This window comes from Crocuta crocuta, unplaced genomic scaffold, assembly GCF_008692635.1.
Source record: "Crocuta crocuta isolate KB4526 unplaced genomic scaffold, BGI_CrCroc_1.0 scaffold674, whole genome shotgun sequence".
In the NCBI taxonomy this organism is placed as follows: Eukaryota; Metazoa; Chordata; class Mammalia; order Carnivora; family Hyaenidae; genus Crocuta; species Crocuta crocuta.
Window position 1 is genome coordinate 1,147,745 of NW_027527972.1, and position 24,396 is coordinate 1,172,140.

The 24,396-nt window shown below is 36.2% G+C and overlaps 1 protein-coding gene across 3 annotated transcripts in view; it reads left to right on the plus strand.

The window, feature by feature from the left end:
- CFAP299 (cilia and flagella associated protein 299) overlaps window positions 1-22,083 on the plus strand; it is a 500,083-nt gene extending 478,000 nt beyond the window's left edge. For 2 of the 3 annotated variants that reach the window (XM_077752817.1, XM_077752818.1), the window contains exons 4-5: window positions 14,038-14,180; window positions 21,666-22,083. In XM_077752817.1, coding sequence (XP_077608943.1) covers window positions 14,038-14,180; window positions 21,666-21,717 — 195 coding nt within the window. In that variant the 3' untranslated portion in view covers window positions 21,718-22,083. The remainder of the gene's footprint in view (window positions 1-14,037; window positions 14,181-21,665) is intronic. The other variant, XM_077752819.1, reaches the window with a different exon arrangement.
- Window positions 22,084-24,396: the final 2,313 nt, after the last annotated feature.

Consider the following 24,396-nt stretch of genomic DNA (forward strand, 5'->3'; position numbering starts at 1 on the left):
CATAAATGATAGAATAATATTTATAATTATGATAATGTTTAAAATAATAAATGATTTCCTAAATAACAAATAATATTATAAATAATGAATAATATAATTAATAATTTATTATTTTCTATATTATGAAACTTTTGTTAGGATTAAATGAGAGAAAACGTTGGCATACGGTAAACACTCTTGAAAAGTTAGCTTTTAGCACCACTATTATTCTATTGCATACCGACACTTTCTGTGAAGAATAATTAAATAAATAACACATTGGCAGATGACATCGCTGGACTTTATTTAGTCACCTGAATTCTAAAAACATGTTTGTTGCAAACCTGCCATAAACGAAGAACCAGGAGAGATATAAAGCACACAAAGTTAGATAAAGCATACGAAGTTAATTAGAGACAGTCTCCAGCCTTCGAGGACTTCAAAATCTACAATATAAAGTAGTAGGTACAAACTAGAAATATCTTAAAAACTGTTATGGGAGGAATGCCTGGGTGGCTCAGTCAGTTAAACATCAGACTCTTGCTTTTGCTCAGGTCAGGATCTCAGTTTGTCACTTTGAGCCCTGTATTGGCCACTGTGTTGACAGCACAGAGTCTGCTTGAGATTCTCTCTCTCTCTCTGTCTCTTTCTCTTGAAATAAATAAATAAACTTTTAAAAATGTAATGGAAGCTCATGTGAGAAGCAGAAGAGGTTCCTAAGATAGTAGTGAGGAGAATTTCCAAAAATGGTAGTTAATTCTGGTGAAAGACTAGAAAGAATTAAATATAGGTAAAAGAAGACTGAATTCCCAAAAGTAAGTCTCCAAGAAAAAATAAAATGGACAGATTATGAATGCATTGAGGAGACAGTGGTAGTTCTATTGAAAGCTTTGGAATGGATTAGTGATAGGTTCATAGAAAACTTCAGGGATAGGAAGCCAAGGCAATTCAACTTCTGGAAAATAAAAAGTGTTGAAGAAAGGAAAGTAATCATAGCTGGGGGAATAAATTCACTGTGGCACAATTGTGGTAATGTTTAAATGGTACTAAAGTCTAAATACTACATAATCACTTAACCTAAAATTATGATATTGCTCTGTTGGGGGATGGATAGAAGAAAAGTTTAGAAGTGGTTTGAGAGGAAAAAGGAGAAAGGTAATAGACATAAATCATCATCTTCCACAATAAGAAGTAGGTAAAAAAGAAAACAAAAGTGAGATATATCAGTATCAATATGTTATTTAGAAACAGTTAAAAAAGTTAAATGGGATTCTTGTGAGGAACAGGTACCAAGGTCAAGGAGGAGTAATGAAGACAAAACTGTATTTCTAGATAAACTTTGAGGTAGTATATGAGTCTTAGAAAATATATAAATGCATTATTAAATACAAAGAAATAGTAAGTGTGAAATTAAACAAATATCTTGAACAAAAGGGGTAGTTACATGAAAGGGGGAGTTGAGAGTGGGCTTGGACTGGTCATTTGGCGTCAGATCATGGAAAATCTATAATACTAAAGAGGTAGCACTTCAGACTCCAAATAACTACTAAAACAAGGAGAAATACATTCAGATTTCTGCATTACAGCAGAAATTCTGGGATACTTTTGAAGCTGGTTGGAGTGAAAAATAAATGGTGTCAGCAGAGAAACAATAAGGTGTGTTATTTCAGACATCTTATTTGATGTTAGCAATGGTCATGGAAAACAAAGGCATAGTTTGAAATATATCTTTAGAGGTATGAGAACTTGGTGATTTATTAGATATGGGAAGTAGAAGAAAATCAGGGCTAATGCAAAGGTGTCTACATGTCAATGTTGAAGCTACTTGCTTTTGTAGGAGGCATAGTTAAAAGTGGATTTGCAGAATGATGGTATGGTTTTGCAAACCAAGACACCTACATTGCCTCCAGTTAGAATCAGTTAGACAAAAACACAATGTTGGTTGAAATTCAGCAAAACCTCAAGGCTGGAGATAAATATTTTGATAGAAACTACTCACATGAGTCTAAAGTTCATGAAAGAATTGGAACTGATACTTAAAGCTATGGAACACTGGATAAGAGCAATTGGTGAGTGAATGCAGACAGAGAAAAGATGAAGATTGTACCTTGAAGAGCTGCAAAACTTAGACATTTAGAGAGAAAGGAAGGATCCATGGGACACCTGGGTAGCTCAGTTGGTTGAGTGCCAACTTTGGCTCAGGTCATGATATCCCAGTTAAGGAGTTCGAGCCCCATACTGCTGTCAGCTTGTCTGCACAGAGCCCGCCTCAGATCTTCTGTTTCCCTCTCTCTGCCCCACCCCCACTTGCATTCTCCCAAAAATAAATAAATATTTAAAAAAAGAAAGAAAGAAAGAAAGGATCCAGTAAAGAAAAGATTGGTGAAGCAAAAGAACAACTTGGGAATACATGATGTCCCTGAAACCAGATGAAAAAAAATATTTCAAGAAAGAGGAAGGTGAACAATTACGTCAAATGTTGCAGGGATTTCAGGTAAAATTAAAAGTGAGAATTGACCATGATTTTGGCAAGATGGAATAGTAGATGTGAAAGACAGAACTATTTATCAGAGTGCTCCGGGAAAAAGGCTGTTTGTAATGGCTAAGAAGATCATAAGAATTGTAAAGAAAAGCAAAAATGTGAGACTGAAAATAGCTGGGTTTTCCCCCAAAGAATAGATAATACAGTGTGTTTGTATGTCAATAGTAATGATATTTCAGAAAGCAAAACATCAATGATTAAAGGGTAACGAGAGAGGAAGTATGGTTCAATGCATAAAACAAAGGCTGGCCTTGGATAGAAGCCGGATATTCCAGCTTTCACAACAGGATGAAACGAAGAACATAGATCCACAGAAAGATGCATAGATTGATTTGATGGAAGGAAGATGAGGGGTGTTGGTCTGATTGCTTCTATTTTCAAAGAGAGAAATATTGAGTGTGAGAAGGGATACTGTTGAAAGTTTGAGGAAAGACAATATTAAAAAAAATTCAGGAGTGTCAGAGGAAGGAAATTATCATAGACAATTAATATGCAAGGACTATAGGTCCAATAGAGTTTATAGTCAAATGGTGCAGGCAATTCATGCTGCTAGTGTTAATATTTGTGAGACTAGTCATCATAGTTTTCTTTTTTCCAGCCAAACTCTGTTGTTGCTATGCAGAAGCAGAATGAAAGAGAAGGTGGTTTGACACAATGTTGGGATTTTTTTTTCAGTGAGTATATGGGAAGGATGTGTGAAAGGAATTTGAAAGGGTGTGCAAGTGAACAATTATGACGCTGCACTGTGGAACGTAAGCTGGATAAACGGAGAAGCGAGTATGTAAAGAGGGTAATAAACAATGAAAGATGGTGGTAAAAGGGATTAGCAGCTCTAAAGATCTGAAAGCACTGTGGAACTGGGGCTTCCAGAGTCTGTGAACTATAAGGACAGGAGATGGAGGTTGGAGAGTGGGATGTTTGAAGACCAGATTTTGGGATCATGTTGTTAAAAAAAGAATAGATATTCATTGTAGAAAATTTTAAAATATCGCTCTATAGAAAAACATATACACTGTATGCATTTGTATTTCTTTTTAAAAATTTTTAATGTTTATTTATCTTTGAGTGAGCAGGGGAGGGGCAGAGAGAGGGAGACACAGAATCTGAAGCAGCCTCCAGGCTCTGAGCTGGCTGTCAGCACAGAGCCCAACGCAGGGCTCAAACTCATGAACCTTGAGATCATGACCTGAGTCGAAGTTGGAAGCTTAACCGACTGAGCCACCCAGGCGCCCCTGTACGCATTTGTATTTCTGATGAGTGTATTTCTGAATTTATTAGTTTCCATTATTTATCTATCACTGAACCAATAATGTAAGATTTAATTATTATAGCATTATACCTCGTAGTACAAGTTCTGATGTTTATTTTTCCCTTTAAAAATTATCCTAGATAGTATTAACCACTTATTCTTCAAGGTAAAACTTTAAGTAAAAAGAATGCTCCATTGGTATTTTGCTTAGAATTTCAGTACATTTATTGTATAATAATAACTTTCCTTCAGCAGGATAGCCTCTTTGTTTAGTTTATATTATTATTTTAGAAGAAAAATGTTTGAAGGGATGTTATAATAAATTAAAGCGTTTAAAAATTTTATTTATTCTTGAGAGACAGAGCACACGTGCGTGAGCAGGGGAGGAGCAGAGAGAGATGGGGAGAGAGAATCCCAAGCAGGCTCTGCGCCGTCAGCATGTCAGCATGGAGCCTGGAGCGCAGAGCCCCACACAGAGCTTGGACTCACAAACTGTGAGATCAGGACCTGAACCAAAATCAAGAGTCAGCAGGATGCTTAACCAAATGAGCCACCCGAGCACCCCAAACCTCATAATTTTTTAAAAAGCATAATTTAAATAGATATTGATAGTACAGTAGCTAGTAGGTTATTCCTAGTGTTAAACCATGCTTTTATTTTTTTATAGACATTTTGAATTGGATTAACTTATTGAGTGGTCTTAGAAGTGTTTTAGTTAGCTGTCTTGGATTTTCTAAGTCATTATCCTTTTATACAAAATATAATAACTTTCTTTTCCCCTTTCATGTATTTAGAACTTAAATATAATGTGGGTTTTTTGTTTGTTTGTTTGTTTGTTTGTTTGTTTGTTTGTTTTTGAGATGGAGAGAGAATGACAGCATGATCAGGGGAGAGTCAGAGAGAGGGAGACACAGAATCTGAAGACAGGCTCCAGGCTCTGAGCTAGCTGTCAGTACAGAGCCAGATGCAGGGCTCGAACCCACAAACCTGGGCCGAAGTCAGACGCCCAACCGACTGAGCTATCCAGGTTCCCCGAGCTTATATATTCTTTTAATATTATTTTCATTCACTAGAATTTTCAGAACATTTTGGATACTAGCAGTGAAGCCAAATATTCCTAAGTTATTCTTACCCTCACTGGTAATGCAAAAAGTCTTTACAGATATGGATATGTTGTATAAAGTGGAAGAGAAAAAAGTTATTAGTCCATGATTCCCTCAGAAATCCAATCTCCAACTGTTAGAAAATGAGCAAACCTGCCACATGCCAGACTCCAAAGTTCTTTACGGTAAATAACTATAGATTAAAAAAGGGAGCACAACCTTCCACGCTGTGCTTTATCCACGCCCCTTTGGAATGGCACTTTTGCAGCTCCTCCCGTTGAGAAGTCCCTCTCCCTGCTTCTCGAATCTGGGCAGGCCTCTGACCTGCTCTGGACACTAGGATATAGAACAAAGAGTGTTCTGGTTCTGAGCCTAAGCCTCCCACCAGGAAGAACAAAGAACTCTCTTAAACATACCCACGAGAATTGTGTGCATGAGTGAAAAGAAATGTGTTCAATTGCAATTGGATAAGAGGATATAGAATTTTAAAATAATTATCGGCATAAAAAATTTCAGAAAGGAACTTGTTTCAGAGAAATGTATGTAAGGACAGACATTTTGAAATGTTACCAAAAAATGTCAGAACTTCGACTCCCTTTGCAAAGTGATTTCTCTTCTGAAAGGAGAAGATTCCCTAAAACTAATGACTCATGAAAGTCTTCCAAGAGACACAGAAAATTACAGGAGATACTAATTCTTTCTTCACTTGTTGTCCCTCAGGGAGCAGACTGACCATCCCTGAGGACCAACACCAGAATGTAGCTTGCTTGACAGCATTCATATCCTGAAAGAGGTGTTTCAGTTTTAGCAACATACTGCTTGCAATGTCTCTTTTTTTTCTTCAAGTGACTTTGGCTTCTCTGTTGAAAAAGCCCTGTTTCAATGTATCAGGTTTATGTCTCCTCATTAGCGTTTGGCAAGAAAAATCAGGCAACACATGTACTCAACTCATAACAAGTTTATGAATTTGTATTTTAATCCACTTCTGGGAAAAGACAAGCAGCCAAAGATCCAAATGATATATTAATGGTCTAAGTTGTACTTTAATTCATCTTTTCTGAACACATGAGAAGTAATGAGGACCTGACTGGACATTCCATAAGTCTTTTCAGCTAACACTGACTCACACTTGAGGTCACAGACCTTCTTCATAAAATCTCAGATTCCATGTTCTCCTTGGTGTTGGAGCCCTGTTTCAAAATCAGGAATACTTGTACCTCAATATTCATCAAAGACTTGTTCTTGTATCTTTGTTGTTACAAAAACTAGTGTTTGCCGCTTAGGTTGCAAATAATGTAAACGAATATTCATGACTTCAAATGAATATCATGTGATTGAATGAAGTACTTGTGCTGGTTATACTTTGACTTGTTCTAGAGGGGACTGAATGGTTTTATCTAAAGACAATGAGCATTTTGGAAGTTTGCCTTCTTATAAACATAACATCATCATTTAAAAGAGCCCTTATAGCTTCATGAGTCTTTTGGGAAATTAACTGTGATAAAAAAAAATGTCATTAGAATGAAAAAGACCATATATTGTATGATTCCATTTATATGAAAAATGCAGAAAAAAGCAAATCTATAAAGGCAGAAAGTAGATTAGTGGTTGCATGGGGATGGGGGTGGGAACAGGGATGACTGCAAATGGGCACAAGGGATCTCTTTGGGCTGATGCAAATATTCTAAAACTAGACTGTGTTGCATTGCCCTGAACATTTAGTAAAAATGGTTGAACTGTACGTTTAAAACTTTAGGGTGAATTTTATGTTATGTAAACTATACCTCAATGAAGCTGTTACTTTAAAAAAAAAAGGAAAGTGTTATTAGAGAAACTTAAAACAATTATTTATAATATTTTTTTAAGTTTATGTATTTATTTTGAGAAAGACAGGGAACACAAGTTGGGGGAGGAACAGAGAGAGAGAGGGAGAGAGAGAATCCCAGGCAAACACTGTCAGCACAGAGCCTGATGCGGGGCTTGAACTCATGAACCATGAGATTGTGACTTGAGCCGAAATTAAGAATCAGACACTTACCCGACTGAGTGACCCAAGTGCCTCAATTATTTATAACATTTTATAATTCCTAATGAAACAATACAAGTCTCCAAATAAAACTTGCAGTTACTACAATGTATCACAGTCAAGCTGATTTAAAGCTAATTCCTTAAAGTGTTCTCTTAGCCTATTCTGCCCATTCTGGATGCCAGAATTATGACTTTATTGTCAATTGGGTCCATCTTTTTGTATATAATAATGCCAGGAAAAGTTGTTTAAAATTTAACTTCCAAATGCATCCAAAGTTTTAACTGAGAAGAACTGAACGTAACAAATGAATTGAACCGTGTCCTGCAACATAATTATGCACACCCAGGCAATGGAATTCTGATAAAAATATTCTACTTCCTTATCCCTAAGGAACTGATAAAACTCTTAACATAGTATAAACACAATAGCAATGGTAATAATAAAAATTTTAAAAAGCAATAGACAATATCCAGAGTGTTTACCATGTGCCAAGCGTTGTTAAACGCTTAGTAAAAACGGTCTTAATTCTCACAGTGACTCTGAGAAGCAGCTCTTATGCTCATTTTGTAGTAGGTGAAACTGAATCTTGAAAAAGGAAAAGTAATTTATCAGTGTCTCAAAGTAAATAGATGGCAAGGCCACGTTTGAATCCAAGTCTGTGTATCCACCGTGCAGTGGTTAAAAACACGGACTTCATGAGAAGCCAGCCTGGGTGTGATGTGGGTACCTCATTCCCTAGTTGCAGGTCTTTGAAGGGATCCTTCTCAATGCTTAAATCCTACATTCACAAAATGAAAATAATAATGTTATCTAGCCATTATACATTTTTGAGAGAATTAAAATAAGATAATCAATATAAAGCTAATATTTGCTCAGAGCATAATGGCTTCTTTAAGAAATAATACCTAATAGTAGTAATAGTAGGAGTAATTAGTGTCCACTTTAGAGGAAAGTATACATTTCATAGACTAATACATTATATGTATTAATCAAGAGAGTTAGTTAACTAAATTCTAATTCTTGAACACTTCATATAATAAAAAAAATGAGACAATAATATTTCAACCAGCAGCCAAGCATTACAACTATCTTGTATCTCTTCTCTTTTATTACTTTTCCTATGATCTGCACTGTGCTTTTATAATGATGTAATCCTACAGTTAAATGTTAAGTTGTAATTTGCTGACAATCTGTCACCAATCACTACACATCAATAGTTTTAATCCACTTTTTAAAATAATTTCATGAAGTATCCTTATTAGGAATTCTTATTATTTTAGCAAATTTTAAAAAATAAAATGTCTTTCAAAATATACTTTTACACCTATGTAGCCACAGTCGGAAAGACATCAGGGAACTAACTCTTTTCTATGGAAAATAAAAGAAATTATAGATACAATGATCACTAGAATTCTCCCATTGAAAAAGAAGCAATATTTGCATGTTGCCTACAAATTGGGTGCATAGGGCAGAAGGTAAGGCTCTGATAGCACCTGACTTATGAGCTGAGCAATTCCATGCAAGACAAAAGAGATTATTTTTGTAGCTCTACAGAGCTGAAAGAGGGGCGCCTGGGTGGCTCAGTCGGTTAAGTGTCCGACTACAGCTTAGGTCATGATCTCACGGTTCGTGGGTTCGAGCCCCGCGTTGGGGTCTGTGCTGACAGCTCAGAGCCTGGAGCTTGTCTTCGCATTCTGTGTCTCCCTCTCTCTCTGACCCTCCCCTGCTCACGCTCTCTCTCTCTCTCTCAGAAATAAACAAAACATTAAAAAAATATTTAAAAAAAATACAGAGCTGAAAGAGAAACAGAAAGAAGAAACAGGCTAAAGAAGGCTTAGCTAACTAAATGAGGAGGTCCAAACAGGATTTTTGTTTTTTTATTTTGGTTTTGTTTCTCTGTTTGTTTGTTTTGGAGATATTTAGTTCTGTCTGGTAGAAACTCGCTAGATTTTGCAAGAACCTACTTAGGGGCATAGAACTTATGAATATAGAGAGGTTTTACGAGTTTGAACAACCCATTTGACATAAAGTGAACCTGGAGGAACCCTTGCTTATACGGAGTTTGGCCTGACTTAAGTTTTTGAGCTTCAGAAAAATCCCAGGATTCACAAAAATCATCCACTTAACCCTCACAAGGCTGGAGAAGTGGGATTTGAAATAATTTACTTGGATTCCCATGGACAATGGTCTTGAACTCACTAATAATATAACTTAGTCAAATCGTGGCTATATGTGTGTGTGTGTGTGTGTGTGTGTGTATGATTTTAGACCATCAGTCATTTTATTCACAAAATGTTGAGATGTTTTAGGTACTTGGCTAAGGTAAACCAAGCACTCCTGCTTGTATTTTTAATTTTTTACAATATATATTAATTTTTAAAAGACTATGGACTTTATGGATGGATCTAGAACTTAATGTGAGAGATCAATTAACCACAATGATGATGACTTGCCTATTTATCCTTGTAATTCTATGAATTTTCGCTTTTCATGTTTTGAAGCTATGTTTTCAACAGCTCATTCAAGGTTATAATTGTTCTATCTTTCTGTACTGAGTCTATCTTTTATCATTGTCTAGTGACTATCTCCAGGAATGGTTTTTGCCTTCAAACTCATTTGTCTCATACTAATATGCTAATACCAACTCTCTTTTGGACATTTTCATATGCATATTCTTTAAACAGTTACCTTTCAACCTTATGTTTCATATCATATTTTTTATCCATTGTAAGAATCGTTGTTTTTTTAACTTAAATATTTGGCCATTTATATTGTTTATAATTACTTAATTATTTTAATGTATTGTCATGTGTATCAGGTAGCTAGGGCTGCCGTAACAAAATATCACATACTGGGTGGCTTAAACAACAAAAAATTATATTCTCGCAGTTCTCAAAGCTAGGAGTCAAAGATAGATCAAGAGGTAAGCAGGGCTGGTTTCTTCTGAAACCTTCCTCCTTGGCTTGCAAGTAAACTTTTCTTACTGTGTATTCATACGGTCTCTCATCTGCATACAAACTCCTGATGTCTATGTGTCCAAATATCCTCTTATAAAGTCAGATTGGATTAGGGTCTCTTCTCATGGATTCATTTTAATTTAACAACTTCTTTTAAGGCTCTATGACCAAGTACATTCTCTGGGATACTGAGGGATAGGGTTTCAACATACGGATTGTAAGTGTACACAGTTCAGTCCATACCACTATCATTACATTTGTGTTTTATTTTTCCTGCTTCTTCCATATTTTCCATCTACCTTCTTGCCTTCTGTTTCATTGATTGATTGCTTTTTCTCATTTTATTTCTTCCTTTAATAATTTAAAGGTCTTATACTCTATTTTCTATTTGTTGATGGTGGTCCTAGATTTATACATGTATATTTATCAAATTCTAGAATCAGTCAATATAACTTCCTTTATACTTAAAAGTCCAAGGACACTCCAACATTTTCACATATATGTTTGTTTAAACATTTTTAGACATATATTCTTTATTACAGAAGATATTATTATTCTTTTATACAGTCAATATTTGTTTATGTTTTTCCATACTTACTACGCTCTTTGATTATCATTCTATTCTTTATCTCTGACCTTTCAGTTAGAGTCACTCTCTTTTGCATGAAGTATAGTTAACTCTTGAACAATATAGGGATTATATGTGCCAATCCCACCACACAGTCAAATATCTGCATACAACTTTTGACTCCTCAAAAACTTAACTACTAATAGCCTACTACTGACTGGAAGCCTAACTGATGACATAAACAGTTGACTAACATATATTGTGTATATTGTCTGTATTATATACTGTGTTATTACAATAAAGTAATCTAGAGAAAAGAAAATATTGTTAAAATCATAAGGAAGAAAAATACATTTATAGTACTGTACTATAGCTACTGAAAAAATCCACATACATGTGAAACTGTGTAGTTCAAACCCATGTTGTTCAAGGGTCAATTGGACATTCTCTAGGATTTCTTTAAGCAAGAGTCTTTTGCCAACCAAAGAAAAGTCTTGTTCTTTAGTCTGAAAATGTGTATATTTTGTTCACTAGAAACATATTTTCTCTGGGTGTATAATTCTGGGATGATTTTTCTTTTCTCTGGACACATGGAAGATTGTTTTCATCCTTTAAAAAAGTCTCTCTGCCCTGTGTTGAAGCAATAAGTCCTATTAGTCTCTCTACCTGAAAGGCTAGATTTTCCTGTCATCTTCAACCACCCATATCATGAAATTCTTGCTGAGATTTCTGGGGGTTGGGCACATGCCTACAAGCCAAAGATGGCGTTAGGGCTCTGCTTTCCTTTCTGGGGGTCTGGTTTCACTGTGTTTCACTCTAGTATTCCTTGTTTTCTTGACAGTGCATCAATGCAAGTTACAAATTGCTTTTTAGATATTATCCAGAAATTTGTATTTATCCAGAAATTTGTATTTTTCAGCAGGAAGGTCTACTACAATATTTGGTTTGCCATTCTGCTGAAAAAATAAGGATGGTCCATCTCATTTAAAAAGAGAGAAAAAACAGAAGAGTCTTTTTTTTTTTTTTTCCTGTTAATAGAGTTCCATTTTAAAGCAAAGGACTTATCTGGGACCTTTCTCTCCCTCCCCTCCCCCCCCCACGCCGTGTGTGTGTGTGTGTGTGTGTGTGTGTGTGTGTGTGTGCACGTGCCTGCATGACTTGCAGGAACAGCCTTGATGGAATAAAGATTTCAAGCACCTTTAGAACTGCATAGGAAACATCAATAGTTATAGCACATAGTCTTTGTTTTTTAATTTCAAATTTTTATTTATTTTTGAGAGAGAGAGACAGAGTATGAGCAGGAGAGGGGCAGGGAGAGAGAGGGAGACACAGAAGCAGAAGCAGGCTCCAGGCTCTGAGCTGTCAGCACAGGGCCCTACACGGGGCTCCAACTCACGAACTCTGAGATTATGACCTGAGATGAAGTCTGACGTTAACTGACTGAACCACCCAGGTGCCCCGCACATAGTCTTGTGTAACCTGGGGTAGCAATAGTGTAATAGTCTCAGGAAGTCTCTTTGAGATACTATCCTTTAAAGAATTTGTGCTGCAAAAGCTTAAAACTATGTGGCTAAGAGCATGGAGAAATCTAAATTTAAATAGGAGTTATATGTGGAAATGAAAAGGACTAGGAAATGAATCTGAGGACTAGGAAGTAAGGAAAAGGAAAGGAAAAGTAAGGAAAGTAAGGAAGAGTAAGGAAAGTAAGGAAAAGGACTAGGAAGTAAGTCTGAGCACAGGTATGACAATGGTAACTCTTTCCACCATTTCTATGGGAAATGATACTAATCCATCACCACACTTCCTGTCCTTAAGCCAAGAATGTGTCTCAGAATCCTTCTCAACTCAATATCCTCAGCACTCAATGCCAAGCAACCACACTAGGCAGGAATATGAAATTTAGCAAAATAACAACTCGCGGTAAACTGTGGCTTGTTCTTCTGCTTTTCAATTGGGAAATTGTTAGCAAAGTGTTTTCTTAGGTGCTGCAGGGAAAAGAATTCTTTTAGTTTTCCAGGTTCACCTTTCTGGAAGCTCTGCTATCTAAGTAACCCATGTTAGTGCTTCCTGTAATTGATTACACAAAGACACAACAAGGAACCATCTAGTGACTGCTGGAGAGGAAAAGGAAGGCTTGTTTATAGCTTCTTCCAAATGTAAAACTTTGCCGTGAAATTCTGCACGTTGAACTAGATTTAGAAATAAATACATCAAGAAGTTTTCCAGTTACAATTGTTTGTTTTGTTTTGTTTTTCTCTTAGAATTTGAGATCAATGTCTGTTGGCTCCATAGAGAAAAGATTACAGTTCTTTGATTTGCATAAGCTTGTTTCCACTTAAGGACCTTTGCACCAGGCATTCCCTTTGCCTGAAAGGCTTCTGTTCTAGATCTTTACATGGCTAACTTTTTCTCATCCTTCAGGCTTCAAGTCTTGGTTTAAATTCACCTCCGCACCATCTTATCTGATTACTCAGAGTAGGCCTCACCGCCAGCAACTCATTCTCCAGTCAACCATCTTATTTGCTTTATGGCATTTGTCACTCACCGGAAGTACTTTTTCCTTTCCATATCTCATCTGTCTCCCCTCCCCAGAGCATAAGTTCTGAGAGGCCAGGATACTTATTGTCTTGTTCCCTTGGCACCTGCAGTGGTACCTAACATGTAGTAGGTGAATAACAATATTGTGCAGGAATGAAAGTGAATGAGAAATATGTACTTGCTGTTTATTTTGACCTATGGAATTAATTTGTCAGGTGACTTTAAATCATAAAGAGAGTTTTTGACTCTCATGGTCATGAGAAGTGACCAGATATTTATATCTTTATAACAGAAAACATATAGGCATTCAGATGGAAAAATGATGTAATGATTAGAAAGACAATCACATGAGCCTGGATTTTAATCTCAATTTTTCCATTTCTAGCTGTGAGACCATGAGTGAAGTACTCAACCTCTCTGTTCCTCAGTTTTCCTATCTAAAAATATTATGACTAGGGGCTTCTGGCTGATTCAGTTGGGTAAGCGTCCAACTCTTGATTTTGACTCAGGTCATAATCTCACGGTTTTGAGTCTGAGCCCCACATGAGGCACTACACTGAATCCCTGCTTGGGATTCTCTGTCTTCTCTCTCACTCTCTCTCTCTCTCTGCCCCTCTCCCACTTGTGCGCTCTCTCTCTCTTTCTCTCTCTCTCTTACTCTCTCTCTGAAAACTAAATAAATAAACTTAAAAAATGATTACATAAAGAAGACCATAGTATTGGAGAAAAAGTAAATAATGTACTACAAACACTTAAAATAATGTCTGCCCTTTAGAAGACCTCTATAAATTATTTATTGATATTTTCATATAAAATTATTGTAAATGCACATTATATGAATGTGAAGTTAACTTTTCATGAATTTCTTCATTTGTCAGGAGTAAATAAGTGTACCTACTTCATAGGATCATGGTAAGGCTGAAATGTAAGTGTCTTTTCTAAGACACTTAGAAAAGGTCTGACACATGTAACACCCCAAAACTATAGCTTTCATGATTATATGCAATGTATTCAAATGACTTTTATTCATTTACTCTTTCCATTCTCCATCTCTTTTGTGTGTGTTCTCCAGACCGTGATCTTTATTCGTGACAGAAATTCTCATGGGCAGGAGGTGTCAGGATACATTGACTATGCTCACAGGCTAAAGATTGAAGATTTTGAAGTCTATTTTAGTGGAAAAAGAAGACTTCTTCCAAAACCCACAGATATGAGGTAAATTATATGCACTTTTCAAGCTTTCAGTAAGAGAACAAGCTCCCAGTGGCCTGGTAAAAGATCTTTATTTTATGTTCTACATCATCCCTGGAGTGGACATATCTTTATATATCTGTAAAGATATGTGTGTATATATCTATACCTATATGTATGTATAGAAGCATATCTATATCTATGTCTATATACATATACATGTGGAATATGGTATCATTGGTTTGAATAAAAAGTTTTTAAAAATTAAATGGGAATGATCATAGATGCACTTTTCCCATCAACAGTCTGAGGAAGAGAACTTTTCAGAGATGAGGTAAGTAAATTTTCAGTCACATTCCTTTTAAATGATAAGTAGAGCCTAAAAGTGGCTAATCTCATAAGGCTTTCATGCCACTGGGGACTTGGTCTGCTTAGGGGCCTCGAGAACAGCCCATCTAACACATTCTCCTCCCTCTTTTCTTTGGCCACCAACCAAAGTGCAAGCCTTTGACTAGCTCAGTCTCATTTATTCTCCTCACTGGCCTATTCTGGGATTCCTTCCCACCCACATTCTTTTTATTGTTGACCCCTGCCCTTTCCTCTGGAGACCTCATCCTATCACAAATGCTCTGCTCTATACTGTCGGTGTATTCACATATCAGCAGTTCTATCCCCTTCTGAATAGCTCACAAGATAACGTTTTAATTCTTTTACTTTCCATAGATTCCAAAAGTGGTAGCAGCATTCTACTTGAACTCTCCACTATGTCCAGATTATTTGACACTTACAATAACACTCTCCTCCTCTGACATTCCTGCCATTTTTATACATCCTTATTGCTATTAGCTAAAGATTCCTTGACTCATCATCACCTTAATGGACCCGCACTCTGTCCTCTCCCATCTAGGTGCATGGGATGTCATTTAACTTCTCTCTTCTAATATTTTTGTGCTTGGCTATATCTAGCCTGCTAACCCCAAAAGTAGATTAATATGACATTTTTTTAATGCACCTGTAGCTGAATTCCTGGGTTTTCCTAAGGGATATTTTAGAAATTTCACTGAGGTGTGGATATCCAAAAATATTCTTTAAAAAATCCAGAAATGTTCTAAAGCTCCACCACTCCCTCAAGACCTTTGTTGCCAACTGTTGACACTGGCTCTCCTCAGTATATGATTTGCCTCACTTTTCACAGATTATGTTCAGTCTCAATGTAGAGACTACCAACTGATCTGTCTCTGTGTCCACCAAAATAGACTTCCTCATTAGTCAGTGTTGCCCTCAGAGTGCCCTTCTGATTATTTCACTCACAATTCCATTCTGGCAGCCTGTGGCCCCTGGGCCTGCCATCTGCTTTCGGATATGACTTCTCCTGACTCTTGGCATATCAGCATGCTATCTTGTCCATTGCGCTCACCTCTCAGAGCGCCAATTTGCTCCAAACCTGTGCACATTTTTTCTGACATAACAAGACCTATGCTTCCTCAAGAACCATAAGGGATATATGCCCTAAGAATGACTCAGGCTTTTTTCTGGTGACAGTTCTGAAACAAAATAGGCCTGACTTTAGGTGGCTGCGCCCACTATTTAGAAATAGATTTACTTCCTGAAGAAGAATTAATAGTTTATTCTTACCAAGTGAAGTATTCCTTTATATATACATCTACTCTCACAACATTTTTATAGATCCAGAGGAAAAAATAAGAGCTTGCTCTGTTTAGAGCTAATTTATTCAACTTGATTTTTTTTTCTTTCCATCCATCTTTCCACTGATGCTACACTTCATCTGTTCTCCCTGTTTTTAAAAATTCTCAAACTGAGTCTCTCTACTGGCTCCTTTATCTTGCCCCTAAACATGCTGAAGCCATTTCTATATTAAAAAAAGGAGATCATCTTGGGGAGCTTGAGTGATTCAGTCGGGTGAGCATGTGATGCTTGATTTTGGCTGAGGTCATGATCTCACTGTCGTGAGGTAGAGCTCCATGTCAGGGCTCTTTGCTGACAGCACAGGGCCTGCTTAGGATTCTCTTTCCCTCTCTCTCTGCTGCTTTCCAACTTTCTCTCTTTCTCTCAAAATAAATAAAAAATAAACTAAAAATATAAAAAATAAATAAGGAAATCTTCCTTGCACTCTACCTATTTCACTCCCTTTCTTTCGGTTTCTAGCTAAGTTCCTCAAAATAGCAAGTGTCAACATTTCTCTCTCCTCAGGTAGATGTTAACCCATGGTAATTAGTTCTCTGCCACCATTATTCAAATGGTTAGCAGGAATGACTCCTGCTAACATCACCAGTGACTGCTAACTTCAAAATCCCATGGATTATTTTCAGTTCTGCTCTCACTTAACTTCTCTACATCATTTGTTTAGCATTGATTAATCATTATGTTGAGTAATCCTTTCTTCTCAACACTATTAAAATACCTTTTTTATTTTCAGAATCCCTCATTGAACGCTCCCCTTGTTTATTATGCACATGTTGGCATTCACCAGAGATCATCCTTAGACTTCTTTTTTTACCATGTACATTCTCCTGGGTGATTTCATCACTTTTCTAGAGTGGAGTTGTCTTCACAGCTACAACCCTAACGTAGATCTCTCTTCTTATTTCATATTCATTTATCCTACTGCTTACTTCAGAGAATGTTCTGTGTACCTCGTTAGCACCTAAACTTTATTTTCAAAACTAAACTCATTTTAATCTCTGAAGTATGCTGTTGCTTCTGTATCCCCTGTCTTGGCAAATGGCACTGCTCTTGCAACCCAATGCAAATCCAGATGTTATCCTAGACCACATCCTCTCCACCACCGCTCCATAACTAATAATTTACCAAAAACACTAGATTCTATAACTGAAACATCTTTGCTTATATTAAAGCAAATGTAAGATGTGTCATTTCACCTATATGAATTGTTCATATTAGTATTTCGGTATGAATCTTTATCTGATCACACTTTAACAGAAAACATCATGATATTGTCATACCTATCAAATAATTCCTTGATATCATCTAATACCTAGTTAGTCAATATTCTATTCATTCATTTCATTTAATTATTCATATTTCACTGTCTTAAGGTTATCTTTTCACAGTTGGTTTAACCACATCAAAATCCAGATAATTTTGTGTGTTCTTATTCGATATTTTGCAATTATTTTCCTATATAACAATCCCTTCCTTCTTTTTATTTTTTATGTTGTTGATTTGTTGGAGAAACCAGGTCATTTATCCTCAGAAATATCTCGTATTCTAAATGTGACTGATCACTCTCACGCTGTTGTTTTACATTCCACCTCTATCCTTTTATTTCCCATCAGCCAGCTTGATGAAATCCAGTCTCAACTTTTGTTTTTTTAGGAAGATTTTTAATATGTGAAGTTCTGTGAGCTTGATGAGTGGGTTCAGGTGGGTTCAGTCTGATCGCTGCACAATAAAGTCTCCCACCATTTCACCCAAATGTTTTTAGCATACAATAATGAAAAGTACTAAATATTTTTACTAAGGGTTGTATAATGGTAATTCTTTACTTCTATCATTCATTCTGCATTTTTTAAGCTAGAATTCTCCCACACAGAATATTTTTATATTTATATTTTTCCTCATCGCTTACTTGGTTATCCTGAAATAGAATTCAGTTCATGCAGAAGAACAAAGTAAATATTTTATTATTTCCCTACATTTATGGAAAAAGGTGCAAAATCAAAACCACAAAAGAGCACACAGAGAATGCCATATTGTTTTCAAAGTTGGTTATACTAATTTGTACCCACTAGAAGTACCATGTAAGTACTAGAGTTAGCCAGCATTTCTGGCTCCTCCCACTGTAGTGAGTTAGAAAAGATCTCTCATTCAGGTTGGGCATCTTTCAATTGGTCATTCAAATTTCCTTTCTGTGATTTATCTATTAAGACTTTTCCCTGTCTTGTCTATTGGTTATTTATTCCTCTTTTTCTTCTAGACTGTGAATTCTTTTTATCTTTTGGACGTTGATAAGTCCTGTCTCTTGTATGTATTGAAAAATACCATCCTCCCGTGTGCAACTCTCTTTTCATTTCTTTTTCATTAACTTTTGATGGTCAGAAGTTTTGATAGCCAGATTAATACAGTTCATTAATCTTTTCATCTGAAGTTTGCATTTTTTGGTATGTTTTGTTTAACCACCCCTATCCTTATGGAGGACATGACGATATTGTCCTATAGAGTATGGTTTGGCTTTTATTTTTTTATATCTTTAACCCAGCCAGATTTAATATTATGTATTGGGTAAGGGTCTACTTTTTATTATTGTTTTCCTATATGACTTGTAGTTTGCCCTAGAACATTTATTGAAATGTCCACTATCATCTCTCTCACATCTGCTACACCGTTTGTGGCATAAGTTAGGGTCTGTACATGTTAGTTTGTTTCTGGGCTCACTCTATACTTTTATTGGTTTTTCCTTGAAATAAGAGAATCTTTCTAATTTAGCATATTTTAATAACAATTCTCTGAATGAAGAAAAGCAGTTTTTCATTCCATCGAAGGGATCTGGGTTATGCTTCTCGCTTAGTCTAACATAGTAATTCTAGAATGAGCTTGTGAGGTTCACACACAAAAAGGTTGTAATTTTGATTGGAATTGCTTTTGGGTTATGACCAATGTATGATTAATTGGCATATCTATGATACTAAATCTGCCATTTATCTACTTAATTCATTGATGCCTTTTAAAATGTATTTTAATAATATTAGTGAGTTTTATCATTTTGTTTTTTTTCTTCATCAGTGCCAGATAATTTCTAACCTTTTAAAAAAGTTAGCTCCATTCTAATGATCCCCACTGGATAATTTTTACCACATGAATTTAATTTAAGCGATCCATCACAATCAAACTTCAGATTTTTCACTCAAGAGATTTCATGCCAACAAATGACCTAACAGTTGTTACCAGAGGGAAATATATCTTTGGTATATGTAGTTCCATACTTAATTCAATTCAGAACTAAAACAAAGACTTTAAAAATTAAAGCTTTCATAAAGTCTCTTTATATTTACATACCTATTGACATGCTATTTTATGCTGTGTAGGAAGAGACATTAGTTCTATGACTGGAATCCTGTGTTGTGGAAAATACAAATATCACAGTTGAGGCTATTACGAAATGCAGCAGAAGAAAGGGCCCTGGGAACTTGATGTCTTGTCAGTCCATCCTGACCATGTGTTTAAGATTCAATACCTTCCTGTCAATAAATAACTTGTAAGTGTAAAACATGCTACAGCGCAGGGAGTCAACACTTCCCTCCAACAATTTAGTCATTCAACACACATTATTCTTACCATCTGAGAGAAGAGAGAATAGGTAAACCACTTGGCAAAGTTCACTAGAGAAACAGTGGTGAGTGAGAACAAGTTCTTAGCAACTGTAATTCACTGCTCTCCTCCAGAACACTATTTTGACTTTAAAAGCTTTTGTGTTCTGAGCATGATTGTACTATGTAGAATCCCTGATTCCTATTCTGCCCCACATTTAGCTGCTTACATTTTCATATTTATGTACCCATATCATGTCCACAAAGATCTAAGGTCTGCCTGTTGAGCTCTACTATTCCTCAAGTAGAACGGTCAGGAGGAAATGAAAAAATTTTCTTTGTGTTTCTCTTTGGAGCGTCTATGAAATATTCATACCCTTGACCGAGGAATGCCCCTAGATACTAAAGCTTTGAGATATTATTTATCAAATTTCCCTTGCAACCCCATTGTCTGCTTTATTAAAATGTTTGACATGCCAAACTTCTGAAGTTAGAATTTAAAGTTGTGCTCACCCTATGCTTAAGTGTGTTCTCAGGAAACCATCTGGTAATAGATTAGCAGGTTCTCATGTTTAACAGAAAAAGGAGTAAATGACTCAGTTCTTCTGCAAAGGGTATATAAAATGTTGCCTATTTTTAAAGTTATTAATGTTCCATATCTAAATAAGATTGCCAACTAGTGGAATATCAGCTTAGTCTCTTCAGCAGATATTTACTGAATTTGAAAGAGAGGGAATGCTTTGAGTGGAAAAGAATTCCTATTGAAGGGGACTTTCCACAATCCCCTTGATACTCAAAGTGTGGTCCATGGGCCAGTAGCACTGGGAATAAAGCATCTCAGGCTCTACCCCAACCAGTGAATCACAATCAGCCTGTAACATGATTCCCAAAATTTCAATATGCATATTAAAGTTTGAGAAGCATACACGAGACCTGTGCTATGGCTTGTTGAGCTCTTTACGTGTGACTAACTCTAAATTAAAATATGCCATAAGTATAAAATACATATCTGATTTTGGAGATTTTTTTTAATAAAAACAGTCACTATCTTATTAATAAATCTGCATTATTACATGCTAAAATGATATATTGGATATACTAAGTTAAATGAGATACATTATTAATTTTTTTAACTTTTCTTTAGTAATGATGAATGTGGCTCTTGTTTTGGCTCAATTCTCTCATTCCCCCCCCCACCCCACCCCACCACTTCTCTCTATCCCTTTCTCTGTATGTGGGTGTGTGTANTCAACCCAGAGGTTTAATCCCATCCTGATCTTTAGGACTGACATTAATTTTAGATAGGCATGATGTAAGAAACCGTAGACCAGAGATCACCAGTTAGTGTCTGGCTGCGGACATGTTTTGTTTGGCCTATACAATGTATTTAAAATTTGTGTCAGTGTTTTAGAAAGAGGAAATGTCACATAAAGTGTATTGGATTCAGATTTTCTTAAAAACTAATTAAGGTCTTCCCACACTGAGCCTGTGTTCTCTCATTTCAAATGATCTAGAATTAAATAGCAGCTGCCTCCTGAGATGGGGTATGTTCTCACCAGATGAACAAAGTCATAGACGTGACCACTCACACATACTGGCATTTTGCATCGTCCCCCTTAAGTCCCTCATTTCTAGTACTGCCTGGATTCTTGTGGGCATTTGAGTTTCTGACTACTGGACTAAATTAACATCTCTGATTTTAGAAGTAGTTTTGCCATTAGCCCCATCATGCTCTCTGCTGCTCTTCTACTCTAGATGAGTTGAATTTAGCCCTTAGACCCTCTCAGCTTACTCCAAGCTACTGTACAAGGCTGTCCTCAAAGTCAGAGATAATTATGATGCTGATAAAATTTAACTGAGCACTTACTGTGTACTAGTCACTCATATAAAAATATAAATCATTTATGTTCATTATTTCACCTACCCTGTACGGCAGCCTTACGCTTAGGGATTTTTTTTTTTTTTTTTTGCACTTTCTAACATCAAACAATGTGCATCATAGAGGTGTTAATTGGCTTAACCCAAAGTCCCCCACAGATGCATCTGGATTCACAGCTAGAAGTGAAGGACCAAACAGAGATCGGTGGAACCCCAAATGCCATGATTTTTTTAAATCAAAACACGGTTCTACTTTAGGACTTTGTCATGAAAAGGTATCATTTTCCCCTTTGGTCTCATATCCATACCCTAGTCATTGTCAGGTTGTATATTTCTTTTGCAGATGTGTATCCGACTTGACAAGACCTAATTTGGGATTGTTTTGCAGAACTTGAAGCTATCCCGCGATCCACAGTTAAGACTGGGGAATTTCAGCCATCCTGTACCCACCCTCGCCACTTCCTCCTTTCACTGAGCTTGGCAGAAAACAGCCCTTTGTACTTAACCAGGCTTTTATTTTCAGTCACTATGAGTAAGAATTACAGCGTCCCACAGCTTTGTGTGTGGAAGAGTTCTGGACCGAACTGAAAGTGGCCTTTAATTGTGGCTTCAGCCTAAAAGTCTTTAGGGAAAAATTGGCCCTGACTTGTTGAACCTCAGTTATGTCCCAGGATACTTTTAGAATCTATTCCTATCCTCTGAACTGTGGTTCACATAATTTTTGTAATATTTACTTGGAATTCTTATACAAATAAACTTAATTTCCCAGTACTTAACTCATTTCAGTTTCTCTTTATCCCAAACTAAACATGAAGTCCTATCTCCCATGGAAAACTCAAGGATGGAGAAGAGAGGTCCCCAAAGTTATCTTCAGATGGAACTCCTCCTGCCTGTCTATATAAACCCCAAATATCCTAGAGCTAACTGTTCCTACTAAACTCCTACTGAAATATCTGCCTGCATTATTCTATGGAGGAANAAAATACCAGAGCAATCATTTGGTAGTCTCTTTAATTGTCTAGAATGTGCTTCCCTAAAGATTATGTTCTGGCTAAACCTGAAGTGAGTAATTACAGATCTGAGACAACCTCTAGTTTATTGTCAACAATACTGTGATTATGACAGGATTTTTCTTTATGCGAGATTTTTTTCCAACATTTAAAAATTTTGGTAAAATATACGTAACATAAAATTTACCATTTTAACCATTTTAAGTGCATTGTCCAGTGGCACCAAATACATTTAAATTGTTATGCAACACTTCCAGTTTATTATAAAATTAGCTTAACTTTGAAAAAGTTCAAACAACAGTACAATAAACACCAAAATACTCACAACCTAGACTAAACAGTTGTTAACATTTTTCCAAATTTGCTTCAACTCTCTTAAACATGTTGCTGTGTGTGGATACCATTTTGAAATAGCTTGCAGATTTCATCCCTAAATATTTTTCCATGCATCTCCTAAGAATAAGAATATCCTCCTATATGGGGTGCCTGGGTGGCTCAGTCGGTTAAGTGTCCGACTTCGGCTCAGGTCATGATCTCACGGTTTGTGCGTTCAAGCCCCGCGTCGGGCTCTGTGCTGACAGCTAGCTCAGAGCCTGGAGCCTGTTTCAGATTCTGTGTCTCCCTCTCTCTCTGACCCTCCCCTGCTCATGCTATCTCTCACTCAAAAATAAATAAAACATTTTAATTAAAAAAAAGAATATCCTCCTATACAACATCACCATTATCATACATAAGAAAATTAGTAATTATTTCTGATTATCAGCTCATATTCAAATGGTCTTGTTTCCAAATGTGTTTTGTAAGTGGTTTTGTGACGCATCAACCAATCAGTGTACAAAAATTGCATTGCTTATGGCTCTTGACTGTCTTTTAATCTAAAATAGCTGCTTCCCCTGCACATCCCAACAAGATTTTTTTTTTCTTGGTCATGACATTGACTTTTTAATGAGATAAAGCCAGTTGCTTTTTACATTGTCCCACATTCTGGACTTGTCTCATTGTTTCCTTGTGGTATCTTTCAACTTGTTTCTCTTGTCTCTGTATTTTCTTAAAACTGAGAGATAAGTCAAAAAGAGCGATTGTATGAAATCTAAATATTTTTCACCAAGAAGTCCCTATTGGTGGGTAACTATATATTGCATCATATCATGAGATACCTAATGTTAACTTGTCCTATTATTAATAATGCTCAGTTTGACCCCTAGTTAAAGAATAATTTTTAGGTATCTCCTCTGATAATATTTACTTTCATTTGTTGGCAAAATTTTTATAGTAGCTAACCTAATACTAGTTATCATCAGTGTGTTTGTACAAACTTATTCGTTTCCTGTTTAAAATCTACATTTTTAAAAGAAAGATTATGAGCAAATTAACCTCCGTATCCAGAATTTTTTTCATTTAATTTTCTAAATTAGGAGAAAAGATGGTATGTGTTATAACAGAATTCAAATAGTTAAAGTTTTAGTGTAGAGTTATCAGGAATCACAGACTTCCATTGTGCACCAAAATTGCACTTGCTTATTGTTTGAAACTCAGAACCATTTTCCTAGAGAAGCCAGGCCATCCCACAAAATGTCAAACCCACTATTTCTATTGAAAAATTAATTCTGTTGTATGGAACAAAAAGAAATTTGAGGACATCAAAGAAATATCTCCACCCTCCTATACTTTCCCTGTCTCGGCTATATGATAGCCATCTCATTTGGGCTAATAAAATAAGTTGGGACTCACCATGATCCTGTTCAGTCAGATGCTATATCTGTGACCATCACAAAATCAAAAAAAGTAAGGTAACATGATGCCTCAGGGGACACATCTTGCTCTCTGGAGTAGCAGGTGAGATCAGTTTCTATTTTTAGAATACATATGAGTCAATACATTCCAGGTAGATTCTGTTAAAAAACCCAACACTTAAAGCTTGGAGAATACTAGAAATATGCTGATGATTAGAAACCTAGAGATGTAAGGATGCTTAAGTGTAAATCTCACAAATGAGAAGATTAGTGGCTTGCTTAAGCACAAAGGAGTAGATGTAACGGAAAGGGAACTAGGTCCTAAGTCTCC